The following is a 20438-nucleotide window of genomic DNA, read 5'->3' on the forward strand; positions in this document are numbered from 1 at the left end:
TTGTCCTCGTCACTCTTGGACACACACATCCATGCACCAATGCCCAGCTTTGGACTCCTGAACCCCTGCTCGGGGCCCACAGAGAAGCCAGGCTGGTTCAGCCACATCTTGGCCCTGTCTGCCAGGCCAGCCCTGTGATGTGTGCTGTGGCCGGCTGCCGGCAAGGTCAACAGAGCTGGGGCCAAGTAGGCAAGACCTTGGTTTCCTACAAGCAGGTCAGTAAGGATGCTGTGGGGGATGGGAAAAAAAGAGCCTTAGATTATGGGGTCGGTCAGCCCTGAGTTCAAACCCCACTTTGGCCTCTAACTGGTGCATAGACTTGTTAAGTCCCCCAACTCTGTTATGAGCTGAATCGTGTGTCCCCTGAAGTTCCTATGTTGAAGCTCTAACGCCTGGTACCTCAGAATGTGACTGTGCCTGGAGACACAGGGCCTTTAATGAGGGGATTAAGGCTAAATGAGGTCAGGAGGGTGGGGCCCTGATCTAGGAGGACGGGGTCCTTTTAAGCAGGGACATTGGGGATGCTCAGGCAGAGGGGAAAAAAAGGCCATACCAGGACACAGCGAGAGGCAGCTGTGAGCCCATGGGAAACCAATCCTGTGACACCCCCGTCTCAGACTTCCAGACTCTGGAACTGCGAGGAAATAAATTTGCTCTTTAAGCCCCCTCCCCTTGTCTGTGGTATTTCTGGACGGCAACCCCAGAGGGCTAATACACCCCCATTCTCTGAGCCCTGATGTCTTCATCTGTAAACACCTCTTTCACCGGACTGTTCTGCCAATGAAATAAAATAAAGCAGGGGAATCCCTCACCAGTAGCAACGCAGCAACAACCCCCACCCCCACCTCCCACGCCCTCCTCAGGCTCAGGGATTGTGAAACCCTGTTTCCTTGTTTTGTGGCTCTGGGTCAGGCCCACAGGCCTGTACTCACCCAGTCCCACCTTCCCAGGGGCAGAAACATCCAGACGAGGCGGGGTCGTGGGGGAAAGCAGGTAGCCCCACCCCTCCTGCCTTCTGGCCTCCGCCGGCAGCATCCCTGTGTTGGCCTGAGGATGGTAGGCCGGACGCACACGCACAGGCACACACACATACGCACACGGGCTGATCTTACAGTGGCTCCTCAGTTCAGCCCCCTGGCTTTTTCTGCCTGCTTCCTGGGAGCTGGACATGGAACCCCACGGCTGGCCCGGGGCCCGATCCATCATCTGGATCCCAAACCTGCCCTAATCTGGGGGCTCCACTGGGACAAAAGGCCCCCTCTGACTTCCCCCATCCATCTCTGGCCTCGTGGGAGGCAGTAGGCATTGCCCTTATGGCTGGGGGTACCAGACTGCAGAGCAAGCTCAGCGCAGGGCTGTGGGGAGCCCTGGTAGCCCAGGAAGGGGACAGTGTGGCATCGCTGGGGGGTGGGGTGGGGGAGTGGCGGAGGGAAGGGCAACCTGGGATCATGGCTGGCTACCCTCAGTTTCTAGGTATTTGCTCACCTATCCTAAGCCCCAGCCTCAGAAGTCCTTCTAGCTGGCTGCGCCCTGAAGCCAGCCCTCCCACTCACACAGGGCTGGCCCGGAGCCAGAGTCCGACAACTGTTTGTTGACTGGCTGAGGGAGCTGGTTGACGCCCAGGGGTTTCATTCCTGAAAGTCCAGCCGCCCCGCCCTGGGTGCCCTGCTCCTTGCCATTCATTGGGGCTCCATCTGAACCTGTTTTGTTCTCTGCTGTTTCCCAGGGCCTGTAAGAGTGCTGACACTTAACAGGCACTCGACACACACACGTGTTTAATCAATGCTGAGAACACAGACATGAACGATCCGAATCTGGAGGACAAGGCAGAAGCATCAACCGACAACTGCAATTTGATGAGAGTTCTCTTGTGAGATGAGCTCAGGGCACTGTGGGAATGTGTCCAAGGACTGTCTGGCCAACTCAGGAGGTCAGAGAAGGCTCCCTGGAGGAGATGGGCTCTGAAGGATGACTAGGAGTCCGACTGCACAAGGACTACAGGGAATGGTATTCCTGGGATAAGCAGCAGAAGCAGGAAGGTGTGAGAGCATTCTTGAAAGGACACAGAGGTGGGGATGATGGGAACCAAGGGTGGTGCAGACAGGCGAGGGGCAGACAGGAGCCGGGGCTGTGAGTAAAGGAGCTAAAAGTACATACAGATTCTGTCAAGACAGGGCCCTCAGGGATGCCTGGGTGGCTCAGGTGGTTAAGCGGCTGCCTTCTGATCAGGTCATGATCCCAGAGTCCTGGGATCGAGTCCCACATCAGGCTCCTTGCTTGGTGGGGAGCCTGCTTCTCTGGCTGCCTCTGCCTGCCTCTCTGCCTGCTTGCGTGTACTCTCTCTCTCTCTCTCCCTGGCAAATAAATAAAATCTTAAAAAAAAAAAAAAAAAAGGCCCTCAGCAGAAGCGGGGAGGAGGCCTTTTGAGCCCCACCTTGGAAAGGAGTTAGGCATTCATGGGGGCTTCTGGCTAGATGAGCAGAGATCTAACCTTTTGAGGAAAAGAAAGGACATTTTTTTAAAGGGCATTTATTAAATTCTCCCCACACACAGCATCCCTTGCCCCACCGCCACAGCCCCGGGGGTGTGTGTCCACCAAGAGAGGGCCCCATCAGTGTTCCCTGGTGGCTGAAGCTGGGCTTGTCCCTGCAGGTGCCAAGCTGGCTTCGCTGGGTGGTCCTGGAGCGGGAGGGGCTCAGAAACGGCGGAGGGAGCGGGGGTGGGCAGCTATGGGCACTGGCAGCTGAGGACAGTCTCCAGTGTCTGGACGGGAGGCTTGTCTCAACACACACCCTGAGAGATGCTCCTGAGATGCTGGGAGGGTCCCAAACAGGCCAGCTCCACCCCAGGGGGCACGCTGGGCAGCTACGGCCAGGCCGCCCCTCCGAAGGGCAGTCCTGGGGGAAAGTACGCCCTCCCAGGGAACCACCGAGTGGGGGGCACGGGGGAGCAACAGAAGGGACAGGGTCAGGCGCGGCTCTGTTTGCTGCGGCTGGCGGGAGAGTCCCTCCCCTCTCTGAGTCTCATTTCCTGTCTAAGGAAGAACTTGGCCTCTCCGTGCTCTGTCTCTTCTTCATGAAACACTCGGCCTTCATGCTTCATAGGCTCAACTCTTCAGCCGTGTTGGTCTAGGCACACTCAGTATGCTGCAAGCAAGCGTGACACCTGGGCATCCCATCCATCCCATCCCCCCTGGGAGTGTGTGTTCAGATGGAGGAGCCCCCCCCCCCCCCGCAGGCGAGCGCTGGCGGGGTGGGGTGGGGGGCAGGGGAGCCAGGTCTGCCCCCTTTCCCGCCGGCCAGTCTTTACACGCTGCCCCCCAGGGGCCGGGGACGCCGGGCCTCACAGGAAGTTGGGCTCCCGCACCACAAGGCAGGGCGGGCCGCCACCGCCGCCGTCGAGGGGCCGGTACACGAAGTGGAAGTCACGCTTGGGCTCGCTCCGCAGCAGGTAGCCCTTGATGCGGTGCGGCAGCGCCTCGTCCGCCAGCTGGAAGCAGCGCCCGTCCACCAGCACGAAGAGCCGGTGGTCCTGCGGCTGCAGCACCTCGAACTTCTCGGCGCACTGCGCGCACAGCGCCTCGGCCGGCGTGTCAGCCCGCGACGCCAGCGTCCGTGACTGTCGATCGGGCTCCAGGTACGACACGCAGATGAAGTCCTGCGGGGCGGGGCGGAGGGGGCTGGCGTCAGCCGCGGGGCCCAGGGACCCCAGGCGTGCGTCTCTCCCGCACCCGACCCTGGGGAGCTGGCACAGGGTGCTGGAGCCGAGTGGCCTTGGACAAGTCCATTGCCGTGAGCCCCGGCTCTTCTCTATGCACAGAGGAGGACTGGGGGAGCGGTCGTGGGGTTGGCAGTCGGGGACGCTGCGGCTGACCCCGCTGTGTGACCCACGGCCCCCGTCCTTCTGTCTCTGAGCCTCGCCTCTAGACGCTTGGACCTGGCCGGGTGAGTCTGCAGGGATGCGTCTCAGCCACGAGGAGCGAGACCTCCCCTGGTGGCCAGCCGGCGGCCTCGCCGTCATTATTCATCCGTCACCCACTTCCTCAACAATTCCTCCCCACGTTCCCCAATCTCGCGTCCCGACCCCAGGCCCAGAGCTGAGGCACTGAGGCTGCATAAGTAAAATCGATTGTGCAGACCCCAGGCCCAGCAGCCCACGGTGCTAAGGCTGACGGAACCAGTTTGGCCCTGGAGGCTGGAGAAGCTTGGGGATGGCAGTGGGGGCTCCAAGGAGGAGGGGCGAGGGGCTTAGAGAAAGGGGAAGGGGCGCTGGGCCTGAAGGAGGGTTTAGGGTGGATGGAGAGGGGAACTGCAGGACCTAGGCGGGCAGGGGTGAGGCGATGCCTGCGGGGTTGGGTCTGGGAACACTAGCGCAAACCTAAACAGCATCTCCACCTTCCTCCATCAGCTCCAGAGGGAGGGCCGTATGGCGGAAGGTGGGGCCATCGAGTTCTTGCCTGGCTTTAATCTGCTCCCCCTGTGTGATCCTGAACTCCCTGAGCCTCCACTTCCTCAACTGTAAACTGGGATAATGCGAGTCCTTACACCTTGGCTGTGAGGAAGCCGACAGAGTAAAGCAGTGCCTTTGAAGTCCTTGTCGCACCTTGAAGGCAGGTGGGAGGCCGTGTGCGCGGGGCTGCCCCCTTGTGGAAGGCTGGTAACAGCACAGCTGTCTGGGGCCATGTTGAGCATGAGGATGGCCACAATCACCACTTCAGAGTGATTATAATTATAGCTACAGAGTGGTGTCCTCCCCAGACCCCAGAGATCGCACTGAGGGGGTTCTTCGTCCCCCATCCCAGGCCTCTCTCATAAGTTTGACCTCCTCAGTGACGGGCACTGATGCTCTGCTTGGCTTAGCATTGGGAACATACAAAGTAGAAGCAAGAAGTAAGGAGTCCCGTGGTCAGGCTTGGATCAGGAGTGCTCGTGTTGTCACAGTGGAGAGATGTGCGTCTCAGGAGAGGATGGGGAGTGGTGGTGGTCTGGGGGCTGCTCCTAACCAGCCCGAGAAAGCCAATCGGGTCTATCTCTTCCTAATCTCAAGTTCACCGATGCCATGTTGGTAGCTTGAAATTGGCCGGAGTGCGAGTTATTTCCACCATGGAAATTGACAAGGGATCGAGCTTCTTTTTTTTCTCCCCAGACAACCAGTTATTAACATTATCAAGACACCACTGATTAGAGGAGGGGAGACCTCATCTCGGTAGCCTAGAACAAGTATTGGGGAGGCAGAGCTCATCTGGTCCCCAGTCCACCTGTGCTGATGGTAAAACTGAGTTCGAGAGAGGGGCAGAGATGGCTCAGGGTCACACAGCAAGTTAGTACAGAGGTAGGTGCAGAACTTCAGCTGTTTGCCTCCCAGACCTGGGTTTTGCCTGTTATAGAGGCCATCCTGAAAGCCATGGGTGGGGTTCAGGTCCAGTGTGTTCTGGGTGCCAAGGGAGTGAGACTGCAGAGCCATTTACAGCTATGGCTTGCTGCTTGGCTCGATGTTTTAACTCTGTCCATTCTGTACACAGCCCAATCCCATTCTGTCCCAGGCCCTGGGTGTGACATGTGAGCCATGGGCCCTCCCTTCCAGAGAAACAGCTTCAAACTTAAACAGTCGTGATATAGTGTGATACGTCACGAAACAGTGTGATATGTGCTATCTGCGGGGGGAAGCAGACACAAGAAGCACAGAGGAAGGCCTCTAACCTGGGCCGCAGGAGGGGAGGACAGATGGGGGGGTGGTTCCAAGCCAATGGAGGAAGGGAAACTGACGAGTGTTGGCAGAGGCTGAGCACCAGGGACTTGAGTTCAGCTCATTCAGGGAATGGGGGATTGGGTAACTGAATACCGTGTAGGGGTGTGGGGGAAGATGACAGTCCTGGCCATGCACGGCTTGAATACTGAGTGTGTCTAGGGAGAGCTGGGCAGAATGGTGGCTGGATTGGAGAGACAGGCTAAGGGCAGGGGACCCGGGCAGGGGACCCTGGCAGCTGCTGCATTTGTCCAGGGACAAAAGAGGAAAGGCTGCAGGTCTGCCCATGGGCTCCCCAACGGGGAACTGGCAAGACTAGGTCCATATCTCCGGGCATGGCGGGCACTAAGGAATGTGGATAAAATTCTCATTCCCTCTCCATCCCCCCTTCAGGTCTTGTCTGCTCAACTCAAACACCGATGGTGCTGTGATACTCTTCTAAAACTCTGCCCCCGCATCCAGACGGTGTCAGGCTTGTTGAGCTAGGGGGCCATGGGACTGGTGTCTGCCACACTGCCCGCCGTCTCCTGCCCCCCTGCCAGCCCACGCGTCCCACGCGTCACCTGCACGGAGGAGCGCGAGGCTCGGGCCTTGTTGAGCGTGCGCCGGCGCTCCCAGCGGTGGATGGAGTCTTGCACCTCCAAGCTCAGCTGCCGGGTCACCGTGATCTTGTCGTAGTTCTTGATGTGCTCCAGGGCCCCGTAAGTGGTGGTCAGGTAGTAGGACCCTGCGGAGACAGGGCAGGGAAGCTGAGCTGGGACCACCTCGCTAGCCTCTTCAGGCTCCACCCACCACCACTGTCTTCCTCCAAGCTCCACCCACCACCGCTGCCTAGGCACGCCTACTCCTAGGTCACCTGTGCCCCTGCGTGCACAAGCTTCCTGAGGTCCAGCACCGCCCCCCCACCAAAGATGGTCTTTGGCTCCCCTTCAGGACAGAACTTTTTTTTTTTTTTAAGATTTTATTTATTTATCAGATAGAGAGAGAAGGGGAGAGAGCGAGCACAGGCAGACAGAATGGCAGGCAGAGACAGAGGGAGAAGCAGGCTCCCCGCTGAGCAAGGAGCCCGATGTGGGACTCGATCCCAGGACGCTGGGATCATGACCTGAGCCGAAGGCAGCTGCTTAACCAACTGAGCCACCCAGGCGTCCCCAGAACTTATTTTTTAAATGAGTTTTGAAATGTTTAAAAAAAGTTTTTTTTTAAAAGATTTTATTTATCTATTTGACAGACAGAGATCACAAGTAGGCAGAGAAGTAGGCAGAGACAGAGGAGGAATCATGACCTGAGCTGAAGGCAGAGGCTTTAACCCACTGAGCCACCCAGGCGCCCCTGGAATGTTTTAAAGTTTAAAGGACACACGACAAACTGATAATCGTGGATGTCTTTTGGGTTGGGGAAAGGGGTGGCTGGGAGACTTCTCACCATAAAGTGATATGTGGGTGTGTATGTCTGGGTGTGTGTGTCTAGACAGACACACACATATATGTCCTCGTCTAAAAAATACTTTTCAAGAGATGTCGAAAAATTTTAGTTATGGTTAGACTTTTACACACGATTTTTAAAGATTTAAGGGAAGTAAGAAATTAAAATTCTTCATTTCTCTGTTCCTTTTCACTTCTCAAGTTAATTCACAAGTGTTTCCAAAGGTAATTTAAGAGTTGAGATACTTCAGTCAGCAAAATTTACATGAGGTTTTAAGATAAAAGACAATCATTTACATAGATGCTTAGAATTTCACTTTTTTTTAGCTTGCTAGGGGTTTGAGTAAAAAGGTTTGCAAACCACGGACCTTGCTGAGCCCTGTCACTTTAGAGAGATAGAGGGTGGCTTGGTCAAGGTCATGTGGCTCTTCCACGGGCCTCCTGACCACTTCCCAGGGCTCCCTCCCAAGCCCTTTAGGGGCTGAGACAAGAATTTCTCCTCTTGGTTTTTTATTTATTTGTTTATTTGCAAGAGAGTGGGGGGGGACAGAGTGGGAAGGAGAGGGGTAAGTAGACTCCGCATTGAGCACAGAGCTGGACGAGGAGTTTGATCTTACAAGCCTGAGATTGTGACCTGAGCTGAAATCAGGAGTTGGACGCTTAACCGACTGAGCCCCCCAGGCACCCCCAGGACATGGATTTCTGACATGAGGCTGATTCTTGTAGTGACTAAAGCAAATCCCATCTTTTCTTATTTTCTGAATAACTGAACTCAACTTTTGGGAGGGAAGGAACAATTAACTAAAAATGCTCACTTCCCAGACTCTCTTGCAGCTCGGAGTAGAGGGTAGGGGACCCCATTCTGGTTACTCAGACGTAAGTGGAAATCCTTGGTGGTGGGAGGACCTTCGAGGAAAGTCTTTTGAAAGGGTTGCTATGGTCTTGGGTTTTGCCTGTTCTCCTTCCTCCTGCCTGGAACACAGAGGTGAGCCGGGGGCACAGTGCTGTCTGCAGATCGGAGGTGACAGGCACAAAGACTCACATCCTAAAGAACAATGGAAAGAGGTGCGTCCCGGATTTCCTGATGACAGGACTAAAAGCTGTCATCATCATCAATTGCTTCTCCTATGATTTCTTTTCTTTTTTTAAAAAAAATTTATTTATTTATTAGAGACAGAATGAGAGTGAGAAAGATCACACAGGGAGAGGGAGAAGCAGACTTCCTGCTGAGTTGGGAGCCCGATGTGATCCCAGGACCCCGAGATCATGACCTGAGCTGAAGGCAGATGCCTAACTGCCTGAGCCACCCAGGTGTCCCCCTCCCTGACTTTTATTATTTATTATTTAAGATTTTATTTATTTATTTGACAGAGATCACAAGTAGACAGAGATGCAGGTAGATAGAGAGAGGGAAGCAGGCTCCCTGCCGAGCAGGGCTCGATCCTGAGACCCCGAGACCACGACCCGAGCCGAAGGCAGAGGCCTAACCCACTGAGCCACTCAGGTGCCCCCTCCCCGACTTTTAAACCATTATTAGTTACATCGTGAGTTATCCGCAGCCCCAAGCATTCCTGTTACATTGGATGACTACAAATTCCACACCAGTATGGGAAAAAAGTTCACAGCCTGGCTGGGGAAGGTGTGATGTTCATGTCAAAGCTAACCTAGAACCGGGGTTGGTATCCCTTATCAGAGAAGAGCCAGCCACAAAACCACTCATGTGTCTCCCTTTCCAGTCTAGCTTAAAGCCAATTATGCCCAAACCCTTCCCTGGGGCCGCCAGACCTGGCTGTCCCCAGCATCCCTCTCTCACTGACGTGCCTCCCAGGCGTGGGATCTCTGGCGAGTTACTGTCCTCTCTATGCCTGTTTCCTCATTTACTTTTCCCAGGATGCTGTGAAAAGTAAGTGAGATGAATACTATCAAGTGCACGGCTTTAAGGTGTCAATAACGCAGGTGGTTAGGGGACCTAAGAAAGAAAGATGAGGGGGGCAGGGCGCGGCAGGGTGGGAATCTCACCCTCTTGTGGCCAGCTTCCCTTTGACTTGGGGCTATGCCATGCAGTACCCACCAGGACCACTAGGTGGCAGGCGACCCCCCCACCATGATTTTGGGAGCTGGTTGTTCCCTTAGGGGAGTGTTGTCCTTGGATGGAGAAAACTCAGGACCCCTATTAAGATATTTGTAAAGCATGGCCAGCCGTCAGCCAGAGTGCAGAGGGAACGTGGGCAAAGATGTCCAGGAGGGTGCTTCTAGGACAGGTCTGGATTTTGAGCAGGCTCCAGCCAGGTGCCCAGAGCTACCCGGGTCTCCCATTTGACCTTGAGTGCCTAGAGCAGTGGGAGCTGCAGAGAGAGGCTAGACGGGAGCCTGGGTCCCATCCGCCCAGCATTCAGACCACTTCTACTTGTTATAGGAAGTCCCTGATCTCCCATGCCTGATAAGTCTGCTGCAAAGAAATTAGGACCCAATCACTGGTCTTTTACCAAATTAGCAGCACCCAGAACGAGCTGAAAGGACATGGGTCTCAGAGGGCACAGAATCAGACTGGCAAGCCTTTCACTGAATGGAGAATGCTGGGGTGCCCAGAGTTTGAAAACCCCAAATCTACCCCGGCATGTGCACTTTCCCATGCCAGAGAAGTGACATGTCCAAGGTCTTCAGCCAATCAGAGGCAAAACCAGGATGGAAATCCAGCCTGCAAAACTCTCTTTTTATCCACCTGTGATCTCCTCTTACAGGGAAGTAAGGGCCAGCCTTTGCTCCAGGCATCTCTGATCTCCTCAGAGGACCAAGGGCAAGCGCTCTGTCTCCTCTTCCCCTCTAGGCAGCCTCTTCTTCTTACTGGAGCCTCAGGGGCTTTGGGGATGGAGCACCTGTGTGCCACCCGCCAGCTAGGACAGAAGGCAAAGCTGGGGACACTGCCCTCCAGCCCTGGCTGGTCTCTGTCCCTCTGCCCAGATACTTCTAGATGGAAGCCTGCCAGCTGTCAGACTTGACGGGTTGAAGCCCCTGCCCCAGCTGGAGACCCCCACACCATCTCACTACCAGGCGGCCAACACCTGTAAGCCAGGGCCTGTCCTGGGTGCTGTGACTTCCCACTTTGGCTCTCAAGGCAGGAACAGAGAGAGGTGCAGAGAGGCCTCCTGGTTTGTGCTGCGTGACAAGTGTGTCCTGGGGACCTCAGCTGCCACGGGCAGGGTCTGTCGCCACTTGGGGGCGGTACAGGGCTGCTGGGAGGAGCCACAGGCAGTGCCTTGGGTTAAAGCTACTGCCTTCCGCTCAGGTCATGACCCCAGGGTCCTGGGATGGAGTTCAGCATGGGGCTCTCTGCTCAGTGGGGAGCCTGCTTCCTCCTCTCTCTCTCTGCCTGCCTCTCTGCCTACTTGTGATCTCTGTCTATCAGATAAATAAATAAAATCTTAAAAAAAAAAAAAAAAAAGACACAGCCCACCTGCATCTTTACTCCTAGTAAACACCTCCTGGAGTCCTTAGAAATCTTCCCGTGGGGCCAGAGACAGACTCCTTCAGTTTGAAAGAGGCTGTAGTGTATTCAGGCAGACTTGGGTCAGAAACTGTGAGCTAAAACTTTTCCTTGTTTACTTGAACTTGGCTTGTCTCAAAAACGCTCAACATAATCCAGCTAGACCAGCACTCCTGCCTTAAGGATCTTGGCTTTCTCACCCAAACCCTGTGTGGGCTTCGGAACAGAAGATCCCGAGAGGCCATGGCAGTATGGTGGTGGGAAGTCCAAGTCCATAAGGAAAGGGTTGTTGGGCCAAGGATGTCCCTGCCCTGTCCCTGCTCAGCACTGTAGTTGGCCTGCAGCCCCATCTGGCCACAAGGACTCAGGCTGAGGATGGAGTAGGAGTCACTGTGGCCAGGGCGTGGCTGACCACCGCTGGAGAATGAGCCAGCTTGGAGCATGGCAGAGCTCCATAGTCTCACTCCATCCCTCAAAGGACTTTTGGGGACATTGTCTCTGAGAACCTACAACAATCTATGGGGCTTGGGGCCAGTCCTTTAACAGGATTTGTTAGTGATTTCTTCGCAGGGAGACCAGCAGCAGTGCCCATTGTGGAAAAATTGAAAATCGGGAAATAAAAAGTGCTCTCTGCTCTCTGCTCTGGGCCTTCCGTGGTCATCTGAGCCATATCCTGCCCCACTGCGCTATCCCACTAGCCTCCTTCATTTCTTCTCCATATCCATCAGATGCGTCAGATGAGAAATGTTTTCTTTGGTTTATTTGTTTAATTTAAATATTTGAAGTCTGACATCCTCCCTCCACCAACTGGAACAAAATTTTGTAAGACCTGTTGTCACCTGGTGTAAATTAGAAGCTCAGTCAATATCTGTTGAATGAATGAGTATACGGCCTTTTCCCAGGTAACTGCTGAGTCTAAGTGCTTTTCTTATTGATTTGTAAGAGCCTTTTACATATTAAGGCTATTAATTTTTGGTGTGCTAGTTTGTAGAACACTTTCCCCTAGTTTACTGTTAGTATCTTATTCTATTATGGTAATTTTTGACACGTAGAAGTTTTACCCTTTAGAGGTTCTATGTAATTAGGTAGCCAGAAGATAGCAGCTAATATTCCCGCTGAGAGCTCTGGACGGACTGCTATACTACTCAAGGGCTAGTCCTAAGAACCGGGGTACTCCAGGTTTGGGGCAGGAAGCCAATTCTGCTCACAGCCCCCTGACCCTCCCTACCTCCCGTTCCCTTCTATTTGTTCCCCTTCGTGAAAGACAGATCAGTGTTGTCTGGAGGTCTCTGCCCACCCCTTCAGCCTTGTGGTGCTTTCCTGTGCATGCTCAGGGCCAGATAAATCAAGGAGGAAGTCTCATGAAGGCCTGACGTAGAGGCTCCAAAGTGTGGGGTTCAGAATGAAGCATCCATTCATTCTCACGAGACTATGAGCCTTGACTGCCCCGTCTTGCACCGGAGCCCAAGAGCCTGGCACACAGTAGGGACTCACCGAGGAGGTGCTGAATGGATGGATGAATGGGTGGGTGGACGGACAGATGGGTGAGTAGCTATGTGGGCGCGTGGGTGGGTGGGTGCATGGATGGAGAGAGATGGGTGGTGGGTGATGGGTGTGTAGGGATGGATGGATGGATACCCTGGGCAACAGATCAGCCCTACTGAAAGAAGCCTGGTTTCTGCTGAAATCCTACATTCTCTGGAAGACAAGTTGTTCCGGCTGCAGACAATTTTTAACTAACGAGGAGAAATACATAGTTCCAGAAGTCCCAGAGCCCTCGTCCAAGTTCTACGTGACAGCCAGTTTCAAGGCTTTCCACGCTCCCCTGAGTTTCCAAGAACTCACAGAACCACACTCTTCACACTATCACTCTAAAACTGCAAACAAGATGCAAAGAAGACCAGCTTATCTCAAGAACCACAGGGCCCAAAGGGGACACTCAGGCCCTGAGAGTTTCACTCTGCCCTTTGGGGCGGACATCTCACAGGACATCTCGGGGCTTCCTCAGAGCTGAGGTCTGGGTGGGCCATACCTCAGGGATTCCCGGTGGAGGAGTGGCCAAGGCTAAGTGGGTGGGGGGAAGTGGTGGGAAGGGCGAAAGGGGAAGGGAAACTGAGCGTGGGGTGGAGCAAACCACTCTGCCATCATCCGACTGGGGAGTGCAGGGCTCCTTGTCCATAGCATTAAGCTTCTCTCACGGACAGGGGGTCCTGGCCAGGGCTGAAGGAGCAAGGGGCCGATAGCTCCCAGGGCCACCCCTGTCTAAGAACTGATCATTATTTCCTGCTCAGACTCCTTCCATGGGTCTACCCACTGCTTCAGGCTTACCTTTTGTGCTGTTCCCTTTCCCTCTGTGAAGAATGCCTTTCCCACTTTAACTGTCTAGCTCCTATCCACCCTTCAATGCTCAGCTCAGGTATCACCTCCTCCTGGAAGCCTTCCCTGACTGCACAGCCTGGGCAAGGGGCTCCCATACTCTCTGGGCTTCCCATCATTCCAACATTTGTCAAGAAGTGGTGACAGATCTCTTGACAGGCCCAGCTCCTCTGCTTGTCTGTGACCCCCCCCCCCCCCAAGAACAGCACCTACATGGGGCCCGTGTCTTTTCCCCACGGCTCTGTGGAATCTGGCATCTGAGAAGGGTTTATTGGGCTGTGTAGGGCACCCTGGCCTTGGCTGAGGCCGGTGGTATGCGTCAGGCTCGGTGGCCAGCCCGGTGGCCCAGGGCCTGACCAGGGCTGGTGACTCACCCTCCCCCAGCTGCAGGGCGGGGTCCATGAGCTCCATCATGTACTCCACGTTGAGGAGCATCTCCGTGAGGTTGCTGCGGGCCAGCACGTACATGAGCACGGGCAAGAAGTCGTCTGCCCCGTAGGGCTTCCCTGGGAGGAGAAAGGACGCAGAAGGTGGTGAGCATGACGGTCTCGGTGTGAGCTGTTCCCCAGCCGGAGGAAGAGCAGTGGTTTACTGGGGCAGTGACGGTTACCCCTGGAAGAGGAACCTTGCTGCTTTCTCAGGACTCAGGACAGGGGCGACCTGGGATCAGCCGTCTCAGGGAGGTCCGAGACACGGTCCAGGTTTAGGAAGAAGGAACCGAGAGAGACACCCTCCCCTGGAGTGGGCAGGAGCCAGCCCCTCCCCCTTGCCCAGCTCTTTCCCCTCAATGCCCTTTGCTGCTTAATTTTTTCATTTTTAAAGATTTTATTTTTAAGTAATCTCAACACCCAATGTGGGGCTCGAACTTACCACCCTGAGATCAAGCATCGCACGCTCCAGCGACAGAGCCAGCCAGGCGTCCCTTCCTCTCCTTGCTGCTTATTCAACAGTCAAGTTCATATCACACTTATTCACCATATCACACTTATTCTGGGAGCCACCCAGAAACAGCTGTCTCTCTAGTAATGATGTATTCTGAAAGGTTTCCTTGTCCCTTTTCACTGCACATCTCCCCTTCCAACTGCTAAACAGAAAGCCCTCCCTTCACCAGTACTACGTGGTTGGAAATTCTGCCATTCAGCCTTCACTCCACTGGGTTCAGTAGGGCCCTTTCCAGAGGGCGTTCTTTTAAAATGTAAATACCTCTGAAAGGAATAACCCAACACAGGGCACCTGGGTGGCTCGGTCAGTTAAGCATCTGCCTTCTGCTCAGGTCACGATCCTGGGGTCCTTAGATAGAGCCCTGTGTCGGGCTCAGTGGGGAGCCTGCTTCTCCGTCTCCCCGCCCCCTGCTCGTGCTCTCTCTCTCTCTCTTTCTCTCAAATAAATGAATAAAATCTTTAAAAAAAAAAAAAGGAAAAGGAATAACCCATCACTTCTGCTTTTGTGGAAAACGGTCACATGGCTCAGAGCATCTGACGGTAACAGATGCCTTGGAGAAGAGAGGAGGGAAGGATGGTGGGCCTGAGGGACGCCTTCCCACCGTGGTTCTGGGCTGGCTCTGGAGACTGACTGTTTGGCAATGCAAAGTCAAAGGCTGGCCACGGAGGGGAAGAATTTCTACAAGGACAGAATCTGCTGGAGTCCCTCAGTGGGCATCTTGGCATACCTCTGAGTACACTGGGGAGAAGGAAAGCTTGGCTGAGCAGCTTTGCACAGTGGGGAATGGCCATACAGAGCCCCCAGACTCAGCTGGAGGTGACAGGAGAACTATAGAAAGATCCATACCATGGCTGCTGCCCTTTCTGTCTTGGGTGAGATTAATAATCGGTCCAAATACATGCCAAGCAATTAAAGTTCTGTCAAAGATGTATTCCTACTTGACACGTTTTACAAAGGAGTTGGGCGACTGTCGGCAAACATAGGATCAAACAGTAAAATCTGAATAAAAATGTAAATGTCAGGAGAACTTGAAATTACCAGAAGAACTGTAAGCCACAGGAAAAACAGAGATGTGAATGAGCAAGGACCCATGCAAGTGCGCGTTTAGTGCCTCAAATTTGGGTTGAGCTTCCTGGTGGCCAAAGTGAAGGGGAAAGCACAATCAGTTACCTGCTTCTCATTGACCATGAGAAGAAAACACACCAGTTTCTCGGGGGCCCAAAGACATCTCTCTAAGGCTTGGGGCTAACAAACATTTTCCATGTAGCTTCACAAGGGGGACATGATTGGTAAGTTCCTTTGGCCCACACAGGGGCTTAGGTTGACTTCTAGATTTTCACTGTGTTGCCTCAAGATGTGGCTCGGGATGAGCGCTTCTGGGAAAGGAGTCAGAATTTCATCACTCGTCCTGTCTGCTCTCCTCCCGTCCCTGAGGATGAGGAATGGCCACGAGAGGAGCGGAGTCACACCAGACACAGGTACCCGAGAGGGTAATCAACCCCGTTTTGCTGAGATCAGCAGTCTGGGCTGTGTCCTAACATTTCCAGAACTCGAGCTACACACCCCAGTGGAAAGTGCCCCCAGTGAATGGCCCCAGAACAGCTTGGCCAAGGCCCACCTGATCATTCTTTTAAGTTCATTCATTCATTCACTCACTTAAGCCCTCTTACTAACCACTCTATTCCTTGGGTGCTACCTCGCCAGGTAATAAGATCTGATTTTTCTGGATTCTGTTGGGGACCAGAAAGATGGGAGTAAGAGAAACAGTGTGAAAGAGGTTTTGAAAGGAGAACTCTGTGTTGAATTCAGCAGCCCCTCTCTTCCGCTGCCTGAGTCCGTGCAGACAGCACCCTCTTAGGGAGCTGGGGCAATCTTAGGGCACTGGGGCACCCTCTTGTGGTGCTGCGGCACCCCTGAGGGGTGCGATCGAGCACTGCTCTGGTGGGATCCCCATGTAACACCTCTACAGTACACACCAGGCCAGCCTCTCCTCCCACGTCCTCCAAGACCCCCGGACAGCCCTGGCGTGCCCGATAATGTCTGTCCAAGGGGTGCCCCTTCGGCTCACAACTTGTCCTTGCTTGCTTTTCCAGAGAACCCTGTGCCTTGTGGCCAGCTTCCTGGCCACACTCTGTTCCTACATCTGCAAAATGGGGCCAGCAACACCAGCCCTGATGGCCTTCCAGGGTTTTCAAGAAAAAAAGATGAGAAAATACAAATGTGTCCCAGACCTGAAAAGTGCTACAGAAAAGTGAGCTGTTACTGACATCTCTGTTCTGCTTTCTCAAGTGGCCTCAGTTTTTCCATCCGTGAAATAAACAGGCTGGAGTGGTTGGTAACACATACAGTCAGACCCAGACCATGAGCCTCAGCTGTGTGACCCCGGGCTAACCTCTATACCTCTCTGAACCCGATCTCTAGTTATGCATGATGTGACACAGATCACACAACATGCTATGGGATTTTGGTGAGAATTCTTTACGAAAATGTACCCAGAGGGCTCCCACATGCTCCCTGGAAAATGCCTGCTAAAAAAATCTATTCCTCCCCCTTCCAGCTCTGTGTTTGGAGGCTCTCTTGGTTATTTGTTGCAAGGTTCCTGTCCCCTCCCTGCACCAAAAGAATCTATTTTGGAGAAAGAAAGCTTCACCCTAAACCTTTATAAGCCTGAGACACAACTTAAAGGTTCCTGGAGCAAGATTTTGTGCCGGAAGTTGTTTTTCATATTGATAATTTAATTATTAGAATCCTGGCCCACAGGAGAGTCTTCTCTGGTCTGAGTTATGAGATGGGAACTGAGGGGTCACAGTCCTGTGCCTTTCGGGATTCACCTCTAACTCCCTCGCTGGCAGAGAGCTGATGGAATTTCACCAGGCTTCTAGAACGCCAATTTCTGCTTGCTGTCGTGTTAATAACTCACCAGGGAGTATGATCAGGTGAGCTCCTGTGCTTACAGGCAGCAGTTCACCATCAGCCCAAGTTTCCCTTCGGGAGTCACTGGGTCATGTCCAGAGTCGCTGTTTGGGGGTCACATTAGAACGGGGGTGCTCCAGGCCCCAAGGCCAGGGATGCTGCCGAGCAGCCTATGATACCCAGGAGAGCCCTGCATCCTAAAGACGTACTGGGCCCCAGAGGTCTACAGTGCCAAGGGCGAGAAGCTCTGCTTGAGGGGGTAATGACGTTCAGCAAGAAGGAGGGTCCAGCTCTGGCTTGGGACTCAGAGGTCTTCTGGACTGTGGCTCTGTGCCCTGCAGGGATGCAAAGTTTTTCCTTCTTCTCCCTGTGCTCTTCCCGAGAATCCTGGCCAACGATCAGGAAGGGCTTTGGGGCGCACATCCTTGGTTCACAGCCCATTCTGTTCAGCCACCCTGTTACTGGGTTCCCCTGATCCCCTGACTGCCCCTCCAACTACCCGTGAGCATCCCCTCTGTCCCTGCAGCACACAGCGAGGGGCACAGCAGAGGTGAGCGGGAAGCTGGGTTCCGGGCTCCGGCGGGCCTCTCCAGAGACCTTTGAGTCCTCCCCACACCTGGCCCGAGCCAAGTGTTTCATCATGTCCTAGAAACCAGCCCTTGCTGGGAACGTTCCCATTTCTGTCAAGGAGGCTCCTGCCCCCAATCCCAGGATGCAAGGCCTGGAAGTAGCCCCTGACTCTGGGGCGCTCCGTATTTCTCAAGAACCATCAATGGTTCCCCACTGCTTAGAGAATCAAGTCTAGATCCCTTTGCCTGATGTTCAAGGCCTTCCACAGTTAGACCCATAAACACCTTTCCAACACGACTGACTCTACTCTCTTCTAGCCACATCATCTAGCTGATGGCTTCAGAATGGGTCACCTGCATTCCAGGCCCTTGGGACTGGCCACAGTCACGTGGCTTCTCCTTGCCTTCCACAGGCCTCAACCTCCTGTCTCCCACCCAGCACCAACATTTGCGGGACACTCTAAAAATGCCAAGCATATTTTATAAACATTGCACCAGTGAATTCCTAAAACAACTTTGTGAGGTGGATTAGATTCAATTGTGCCCACTTTACGGAGGAGGGGAAGTGAGCTGCGGGGAAGGTAAGCTACTTGCCTGAGGTCACGCGGCTAGGATGCGGTGAACCAGGACTTGAAGGCAACTTTTTCTTACACAGGATTCCATGTTCCTGCTACTTTAGCATTCCTCCTTCAAGTTCCACCTCCTCCACGGAGCCCTCCTGGGCTGCCCCAGCTACTGGTGCTTATTCTACGCTCTACTTTCCAACTTCCAACTCAGAATGACATTCTGCCTTCATCACCTTCTCACATCACATTCCTCTGCGCTGAATCATGGGCGGCTCCCTGAACTCCAAAGGCATTTTCAATCCTTGTGCCTTTGCACACCCAGTTCCCTCTGCCCGGGACACCCTCCTGAGCTCTCCCTTACACACGTCTCTTTGCCCTCTTCCACATCTTCAGGCACAACTGGACACTTCCTGCTCTAGCTCCCAAACACCTTGACTAGTTCAGAGCCCTTTTCCTTGGACTGTGAGCTCCCTGAGGGCAGGGATGGAGGCTGGGTAAGCTGGTGCGAGCCTCTGAACCTGTCTGAGGCTCTGCCCTTCCCAGTCCCCAGCTCAGGGCTTGGGATGTTAGACACTGACAGCAGACTGAACCGAGCCACATGTGTGTTCCTGCTGGCATCCACTCAGTTGTGCCCCGGGTCGGGGCCATGATCAAGGAGACTAGGGAGCTGCTGTGAGTCTTAGGCAGTGGTGCTGGGAAATGCCCACCACCGGCTCTCTGAAGGGAGAGAATAAGCTCTGATTGCAGGGTTTGCCAATTCCTACAGTTTAACTATTGCCACAGTGGCCCATTTCAAGCTACCAGTGTGAACATGGAGGCAGGGAGAGAGGCACACGATTAGCTTTGTCCCATGACCAGCTGACTCAGCATACCCGAGGGCTTGGATTCACCAAGCCCCATTTCACCGTGAGCAAACAGAGGTCCAGAGAAGTTTCCTCAAAGCCCCGCAGCTGGTGTCCCAGTAGTGGAGCTGTGACAGGAAATCTGGGTCTCTCTATGACGGCTCATGGGCTCTCTAACCTGCTAGCGACTTGAGGACGAACAAAAGCTTCGAAAATGCACCAGCTCCTCCCTGATATTCCAGGGGAGTTAGGGCCTCATTCTCCTTCCCCTAGAGCCAGGAGCCCAAGGCATGAGCTCAGCCCACGCATAATGGGTGACAGGCAGTGCCCTTGGGATGCAGAGGCATAGTTCCAAATGACTGTCCTGGGTTTGGACATTTGGCTTGCATGGATCAGAGACCACGTCCATCAGGCTGTGCTCCAAAACCCCAAGGGGCTGCGGCCGGCACTTCCTGCTTTCTTGTTTGCCCAAATAGCATCTGTTTTCCATCTGGAGGCACGGCGGGGAGCTGATCACACTTTCAAGAACTGGCTGGGCGCCGTATGCCTGTTTCACTGGGGGGCAGGTTTTGGAGGAGAGTTCTGATTTAAAAAAAATGAGCTGAACGTGCTCACCAGGGTCACGCAGACTGCGGGGAGCACTGCATTAGGGGACCCCCAATCCCGCCAGCTCTGTGACCTGGGGCCACTCACTCTGCGCCTCAGTGCTTTCATCTGAAAACTAGGAATAATAATAACATTCACTCAGACCGTCACGCGGGATTGTTGGGAGCATCAGGTGAGTTGCTGGATTAAAAATCAGGTTTTGTCATCTGGGAGGAATTACCTAAAAAGAGGAGTTGGCGTATGTTTCTGGAAAGCACTAAGTAGTAATGATTTTTTTTTAAGAGGGCCACTTCATCTCCGTCCCAACTACTCAACTCGGCGGCTGTAACAAAAGCAGCCACGGACACCGCGTGAGTGAGCAGATGCGGCTGTTTCAATGAGTTTATTTACAAAATCAAGTTGGGGGCCAGAGTGGGCCCACAGGTTGTGTTTTGCAGACTCCTGATCAAGAGAGATGAAAGGTGTATCCTCTTACTGTAATTGTCCCTCCAAACCTGTTGACTGGCTCTTACTGAAAGCAGGGGTTGATGCAATAGTCCTGGGGCAGACAAGGCTCATGACTGTGATATGTCTTGGCTTTTTGTCCTCCTCCATAATTCTCCCTTAAAGCCACTTCCTTCCTCTACGAAGTTTTATCTGAAGACCCCCCACTTCCCACCATCCAGGTTAGTGCCCTCATGATGGGTTTCCCCTGGCCTGTCACTGCAGGATGGGAAAACAGAGACTTTCCCTTAACTCAGGCCTCCCCGGACCTCCCAATGCAGAACTGCGAGCTCCTCTGACACCCCTGGCCCCTTCAGCCTGCCTGCTAGTAGGTTTCAGCATCTGATGATGTTGTTTAGACTTCTGTCTCCTGATATACTACCTGCATGGCCTCACCAGAATGAAAGCTATGTGAGGGCAGGGGCCCCTTGTGTGCACCACTCCTAATGCAGTCCTTCCCCAGTGCTTGGCATGCAGTTGGTGTTTAA

General features: G+C 53.9%; 1 protein-coding gene across 1 annotated transcript in view; it reads right to left on the minus strand.

Moving 5' to 3' along the window:
- Window positions 1-3203: 3203 nt before the first annotated feature.
- Window positions 3204-20438, minus strand: part of RIN3 (Ras and Rab interactor 3) — a 115966-nt gene continuing 98731 nt past the window's right edge. The window contains exons 8-10 of the mRNA XM_059373496.1: window positions 13404-13535; window positions 6309-6472; window positions 3204-3657 (exon numbers count right to left, since the gene is read on the minus strand). Of these exons, the coding sequence (XP_059229479.1) occupies window positions 3343-3657; window positions 6309-6472; window positions 13404-13535 (611 nt within the window). The 3' untranslated portion in view covers window positions 3204-3342. The remainder of the gene's footprint in view (window positions 3658-6308; window positions 6473-13403; window positions 13536-20438) is intronic.

The sequence above is a fragment of the Mustela nigripes genome, chromosome 13, assembly GCF_022355385.1.
Source record: "Mustela nigripes isolate SB6536 chromosome 13, MUSNIG.SB6536, whole genome shotgun sequence".
In the NCBI taxonomy this organism is placed as follows: domain Eukaryota; kingdom Metazoa; phylum Chordata; class Mammalia; order Carnivora; family Mustelidae; genus Mustela; species Mustela nigripes.